The sequence below is a fragment of the Tenebrio molitor genome, chromosome 2 (assembly GCF_963966145.1).
Source record: "Tenebrio molitor chromosome 2, icTenMoli1.1, whole genome shotgun sequence".
NCBI classification, from domain to species: domain Eukaryota; kingdom Metazoa; phylum Arthropoda; class Insecta; order Coleoptera; family Tenebrionidae; genus Tenebrio; species Tenebrio molitor.
Window position 1 is genome coordinate 20863090 of NC_091047.1, and position 6982 is coordinate 20870071.

Genomic DNA, 6982 nt, shown 5'->3' on the forward strand with positions numbered 1-6982 from the left:
TCTTCTTCCATCCGTTTCTTTTCCTTCTTCTCTTTGCATACTAATTTGTACCTCTTGCGTGCTCTCTTGTACTCTTCCTTCGTTGCTTTTTCTTTTTTCCAATTTCTTAGTTTCTTTCTTGCTGCTTGCTTCCCTTCCCTGCATTCTTTATCCCACCACTCGTTTTTCCACAGCCCCATCTTCTCTCTTATCTCTATCTCTTTTTTTTTTTGTTGCATTTTTTACGTTCTCGCTCAGCTCCCTCACTTTTTCGTTTATTTCTCTTTCTTCGTATTTTGCCTCCCTAAGTCTTGCTCTCTACTTTTCTTTTCCTTCTTCCGTCCAAATATTCTTCACAATTTTTCTTTTAACATCCTTCATACTTCTCTCTTTCTCTCTTCCTTTTGTCCTCACTTCCAATGGCATATGATCCGACTCCACTCTTTCTCCCACCTTAAATTCTTCTATTTTATCCCATGCTTCTTCATTCACCATAACATAATCAATAACTGTCTTCCCTCTCGATCCAATATACGTGTACTCCCCTTTCTCGTCTCCTATGCAGTTTCCATTAAGTACGTCCCATCCTCTTTCTTCTACTAAGCTAACCAGTTCTCTCCCTTCTGCGTTTTCTATTCCATCTTTTGTTGGTCTTCTTTCTATTGTTGCTTGTTGTTCTTCCATCCGCCTTCCTTTTCCCCCAATTCTTGCATTAAAATCCCCCCCAATCACCAGAGTTCCTTCTTCCTGCTCTTTTACTCGCTCTTCTATTATTCTCTTCGTTTCTTTCATACTTCTGCTGTATATTGTTACAATTCTCCATTTTCTCTGTTTTCTTTTTACCGTTCTTTCCATAAACCCTCTTTCTTCTTTTACTCCAGATCCGTTTTCTTCTTCCAGTCCCTTTTTCACACCCATTATTATCCCACCTTTCGCTCTCCCTTTCTTGCTTTCCCTCTCTGCATATTGACACTTCCACTCAAACTCTCTCGGCATTCTCTTTTCCAATCTTTCCCACCTCTTTTCTTCCACCCACGTTTCTACCAATCCCACTACGTCAAATTCTCCCAAATACTTCCAAAACTCATTCTCTTTATTTTTTATTCCCGCTACATTCCAGAATACTATTCTTATTTGCTCGTTTTCTCCTTTATTCCTCTCCATGTTCGTTTTCCCTTTTCTGCCCTGTCGTCTTTTTCTTACGCTCTTATTCAAAAATTTGCTGTATGTAACTTCCCGTTTTCTTCATCCCACCTAAAACCTTTTCCCTCTATCCATATCTTTTTATAACCCACTTTCACCCGCAGTCCTTTTTCTCGCTCTTCTTTGGCTAGCGTTCTTAATTTCTTCTGTGTGTCTCTCTCCTTTTTTGTCATATCATCTTCTATGTACACTCTCTTTCCTTTTTTTTCTCTTAGTTTCCTTTTATTTTCCATAACTTTCCGTTTTTCCCCCCAGCTCTCAAGTTCTGCCACAATCATTTTTCCTCCATTTATTTTATACATCTCTTTCACCCTTACTTCAACCTCTAATTCTGCCTTCATCCATTTTTCCAGTTTCTTCTCGTTCTCACATTCCTCTTCATCCAGTCCCGTTACGACAATATTCTTTTTTCTCACTCTTTTTTCCTGCTCTTCCATTTTCTCCTCCAATTTTGTCATTTTTTCTTTTAATTCCATCTTTTCTCTTTCCCATTTTTCTTCCTTTTCACGCATCATACTTTTCAGTTGTTCCAATTCCCGGCTCATCTTCCGATTCTCTTTCTTTATCTCCCCTACATCCTCCATAATTTTTTCCAACATCTTTTTCATTTCCTCATCCATTGCCTTTTTAACAGGTGATCTTTCCACTTTTTTACTTTTCCGAAATGGGTTAATCCTCTCTTCTGATTCTCGTCCTTCTTCTCTTTTCCTTTTGTGATCTTCGTCTCTCTCGCTTTCACTATCACTTTTTTTCATTCTACCTCGTTTTTACTTGCCGCTTATCTTATCGCACGCCGTAAAACAGGTCCGCTCGCTTCGACTGCTCGAATCGGACTCCTAATAGTAAGTACATTATTCGAGGAACGTGGATGAAATTTCCGGCACGAGTCGTAACCGAAGGTTGAAATCATGGTTGAGTAATAGCCATCACACGCGAGTAGTTAAAGTCTTCTGCCCACTTTTACAAAGAATATTTAATTGACCTACCACCTCACTTTTTGACTCAAAAATATATAAACACTTTTAGAAGTAGAAACAACTGTATATTGGTTGTAGTTCTAATACTAAGTTTGCTACCAAGAAATTAAATAAATAATTGCTTCATTCATTGACTCCTTTGAAAATTAAAACAATCCAAACAAAACTTGAATATAAAGAATTATTTCGGTACATACAAAGAGCATTTAGCTTGCTGAAGATGACTCATACGAAATTGGTGTAATAGATCATCAAAATTTTCGAGTGACAATTTCAATCTCTGTAGTCTTGTGTTATTGTGATTAAACCGTCTGGAATTCACAGAACTACTATTCTGTAATGATAACAATAAATTTATGTTCATTATCGTAAATACCATGTTGTGGACTTTTGTCCCGCACTCGGGGTCACCGGATTTGTCCCCAATTAATAAATTTATTATTATGTAAAGGTTGTTGCGCCCCAAAGAAAATATTTTATTCAAATGTTTAATACAACAAACAAGAAAAATAAATTGTCAAAAACAATAAACTGCACATCGGTGCACCTCTACAAATGTATTTTTTGGAAAACAATAAAGCACACCTACAATGGCGGCCAAAAAATTTTGGCTGTCACTTTCTTGACATTCAAGTAAAGTGTAAATAAACCTTTAGGAATCGTAACCCCACTTTCGATTCTTGTCATTTTGACAATCAATTTAAACTGTTTGAAACTCAGATATTCCAAAAATCCGACATGAATGAACAAAATTAGAGCAATCGTACATAGATAATCTGAGGTAAACGTTCTGTGTAGAAGAAATGACAAAATAATTTTGAGTTTTGAAATTTACCACCCAAAAAATAACGTTCATAATCAAGACGGTAATCATGATGACAATAAAGTACGGGTTACAATATATTTTTTTGAATTGACAGACCATGACGGCCAAAATTTTTTGGCCGGCATAGTACAATTAAAATGTTTCAGTTAAGAAAGTCAAGGAAAAGTTGTTATCATAATGCCGAAGGTGAAGCGGTTTGTCATAATTACATTAAGCTTTATTAAATAATCGTGTTTTTAGTGGATTTCAATTTTGTTGTAATTGTCCATATGTAAATACCTACTGCAAATGTTTGCAAGCAGTTGTTAAAAAGAGAGTAAATAAAAACGTAAACATTTCATATTACGAAGTGAATGTTGTTACACTTCTTGCACTGACTGTTATTTCATCTCTATATGAGGGAAATTGCCCATCTAGATAAATAAACAGATGGACATAATTTGTTAATTTTAATAATTTCCTCAATAATAGAATAAAAATGTGACCTTACGAAAAAATAATTATTTTTATAAAACAAAAATGCTTATGTAATTATGTTATTAATATAGATATTTCCTTGTTTTTATTATTTTTACTAAATCAGTTTCATCAGTTGTGCTTCAAAACATTTAACGCTAGTTTTTTCATGAAATGACACTGATCAGTAAGTACACTTTATTGTCACATCTAAATAAAATAGTTATTTATGATGTAAGTATTAAAAGTGAGATTTTATTTTGTAAGTGGGGTAGATTGGGAAACGAGCGCAGCGAGTTGACCAACCCCACGAACAAAATAAAATCACTTTTAACACGTCCATCATACATCTATTTTTTATACAACTGGTTTGCATTGCATTAAAAAACGCAGTCGTATTTTTGATGTTTATTTTAATTTCTGCGGAAAAAATCAGGTAGCTAGTCTTGTATTGACATTTGTTTATTAGAAACGTCAAAAAAGTTTTCATTACGTTTTGTAAAACACTTTCAATTCCACATTATTGCATTCGTAAACATGGAATGCAAAGAAAACGAAGTTAACGATGCCGATATCGACGACAGATTTCCCGCAGATATTGAAAAAGCGGCAAATAGAGCCACTTTAACATTTATAAATAAATAAAAAATAACTAGTGTTAAAAGTTTTTTTTTTAGTAGTGTTAAAAATACTTTTAACACGGTAAGTTATAAAGAGCAATTTTTAATCAAATTAGCTTCCACTAAAAACGTCACTTTTAATGTCAGTTGTATAAAAAAGATATTTAACGAAATAACCCAGCAAACATGATTATTAAATGTGAAAAAAATGTTTAAAAGATATATTTTTTTGTAATGTGATGAACTGATGAATATACTATTTCTTATGACTATTAAAAGAACTGTACTATATTTCACTACTTTTAACACCATTTACCATTATCACCATAAACGTCTGTTTATGGAAAAATTTTAAATTGAAAGTGAAAAAAGTAAAAAGTGCCACACGTGTCATTTCATTGCAGCCTTATGCAAATACCTCCACCGAAATAGCCGAACAATAAGAGTACATTGAAACCAATTGAAATTGTCTCAAGCCTTAGCTTTAGAAACGCCAAATTTTAAATTTGGTTTTAGAATTGCAGACAGTCATGGAAAAACATTCTATGGAACTCATGTATAAAGTGTCTTTGTTTCGCTCATGGGATTGCGTCACTCGCCTGTCAAACATCTGATTCGTAACAAAAGTACTACATTATGCACTTGTTGCATAAATTGCTATTATAAATATGTAGATGTTTGGTTACTTTTGATGGAACATCAAAACAAGTCCAAGAGATGTTGCATTATTCTATGATTGGAATATTTTAAACCTTCATCAATTAAATAAAACATTTTCAATTTTCCAAAACTACACTTTTAGTTCTTGCACTTGGACCTTCCGTCCTGTTTTGAAATTCAGAAGCAGCTTGCAAAATTTGTGGTTCTACTGCAAAACCTATACTTTATTAATGATTACAGGCGTAACAAAACAATTATGAATGAACAAAATTTTAGGCAAAATTGCAATGAACAGTGAATTACATTGAACAAAATTTTAGGCAAAATTACAATTAAACATTAGAAAGAAAACACTGTTCAAGTCCTGTTCTGTTAAACACCTCAAAAAACCAACGACTAACCCTGCTCATTGTGGTTCCATTGTGGTCGGTTTCTTTGCAAATTATTTAATCTCTTACCAACTGAGATTCCTGGAGGTCTATACAGATGTAAGTGTAAAAAAGAAAAGAAAGCTTTTTAATTTTGTCCTCCCAAATTGAGAGCAAACATTTTTCACTAAGATTCACTTTCATATAAACCAGATTTTTCATTTAACACTTACACTTTTCTTGTAAGGAATGCAGAGTTTAAAACAAATCCAAAACAAGTAATATATACGGTGTTTTCGCATGGACAAAGTAATTGTGAGCTGTTTGGTGATGTAATAGTATATTGTATATCAACAGTGGTATACACGATATTTTTCCGACGACCACAAAAAAAACGCTAATATTCGGCATCCCTTCAAACTTCAAATATCATTCGACAGAGCTGCGGACAAAATAATTATGCCGTTGCGCGGAGATAGACATCGTTAATCATCGGCCCGTGTACAATATAAAAACACACAGCTGTCGGCCAATCAGATTTCTCAAATTTTTCATTGTACACGGTTAGGCTGTTCGTTCATGTTCGTGTTGAAATCGTTTGCAATTTTAAATTTTCACTAAGGGAAAACTGTGTGAAATGTGCCATATTGCATAGTGGTCGTCGGAAAAGTATTTTTAAATATTAAAATTCGTAAAAGAAATTAACTCTTGCCCACGAAGTTCTCGCACGACTAACAAAAAACAACAGAAGTTAAACGTACTATGTAAAGTGGGTACAGGTTGCAAAGACACACTTGTCATTTGCAACAGCATTTTTTCAATATTTCTGAACCAAATAAAGGCACAAAGGGACCAGAAAATCATAGTTTGGATTGTATATTTTCCATATAAGTACAGTTTTAAAATAATTTCAAATGACTAATGCCATAAAAGTGCTGTTGCAAATGACAAGTGTGTCTTTGCAACCTGTACCCACTTTACTATCGGCGCCATCGAAATGTGAACGAATTTCTGGTGCCATAGAAACGTCTTCTGTTTTGGTCTAGATTAAATAAAACTTTGTTCACTGGCGTACTATACAGTGAGTTTTTTTTAAGACTGGCCATAGGGTTTTACATGCTAATTTTTCAACCCCCTGTTAACTTTTGTTCCGATAAAAATATTCAAACCATTTTTGGAACAAAGTTGGAAGATTTTTTAAACTATCGGATAGATTACAATTTAATATCCCAAACCGTCGAAAAAGTTGTGAAAAAAATATTTTTTAGGGCGCCAAAATCATAGTACGTCGAGCGGCCGCCAGAGTAGCGCCATTGTCGGCTCAACCAGCACCTGACGATCTCCAATTTTGGACGCTTTCGGTGCGCTAAAATAGTACCGAGTGACTATAAATGATTGAAGGAAAATAGTGGATTGGGAACACTGATGCAGTTGGTAGTGCAAGTCTTCTCGTGGATCATCTGTCAATCATTTCTATTTAGGTTAGGTTAAGTCACGAAGTACATTGTCGATTTAGATTTTTTTGACGTTTGTTTCAATTTTAAAAATTGCGTGTGTCATGCCAACGATGTTGCCAAATAAAGATTTCAAATGTGTTACCAACATAACAAAATAATTTTCAATCATTTATAGTCACTCGGTATATTGTTATACCGAGTGACTATAAATGATTGAAGGAAAATAGTGGATTGGCAACACTGATGCAGTTGGTAGTGCAAGTTTTCTCGTGCATCATCTGTCAATCATTGCTATTTAGGTTAGGTTAAGTCACGAAGTACATTGTCGATTTAGATTTTTTTGACGTTTGTTTCAATTTTAAAAATTGCGTGTGTCATGCCAACGATGTTGCCAACTAAAGATTTCAAATGTGTTACCAACATAACAAAATAATTT

The 6982-nt window shown here is 34.1% G+C and overlaps 1 protein-coding gene across 1 annotated transcript; it reads right to left on the minus strand.

Moving 5' to 3' along the window:
• Positions 1–1190: 1190 nt before the first annotated feature.
• LOC138122674 (golgin subfamily A member 6-like protein 22) lies at positions 1191–1937 on the minus strand. The gene has a single exon (XM_069036929.1). The coding sequence runs from the start codon at positions 1935–1937 to the stop codon at positions 1191–1193; it is 747 nt and encodes a 248-aa protein (XP_068893030.1).
• Positions 1938–6982: the final 5045 nt, after the last annotated feature.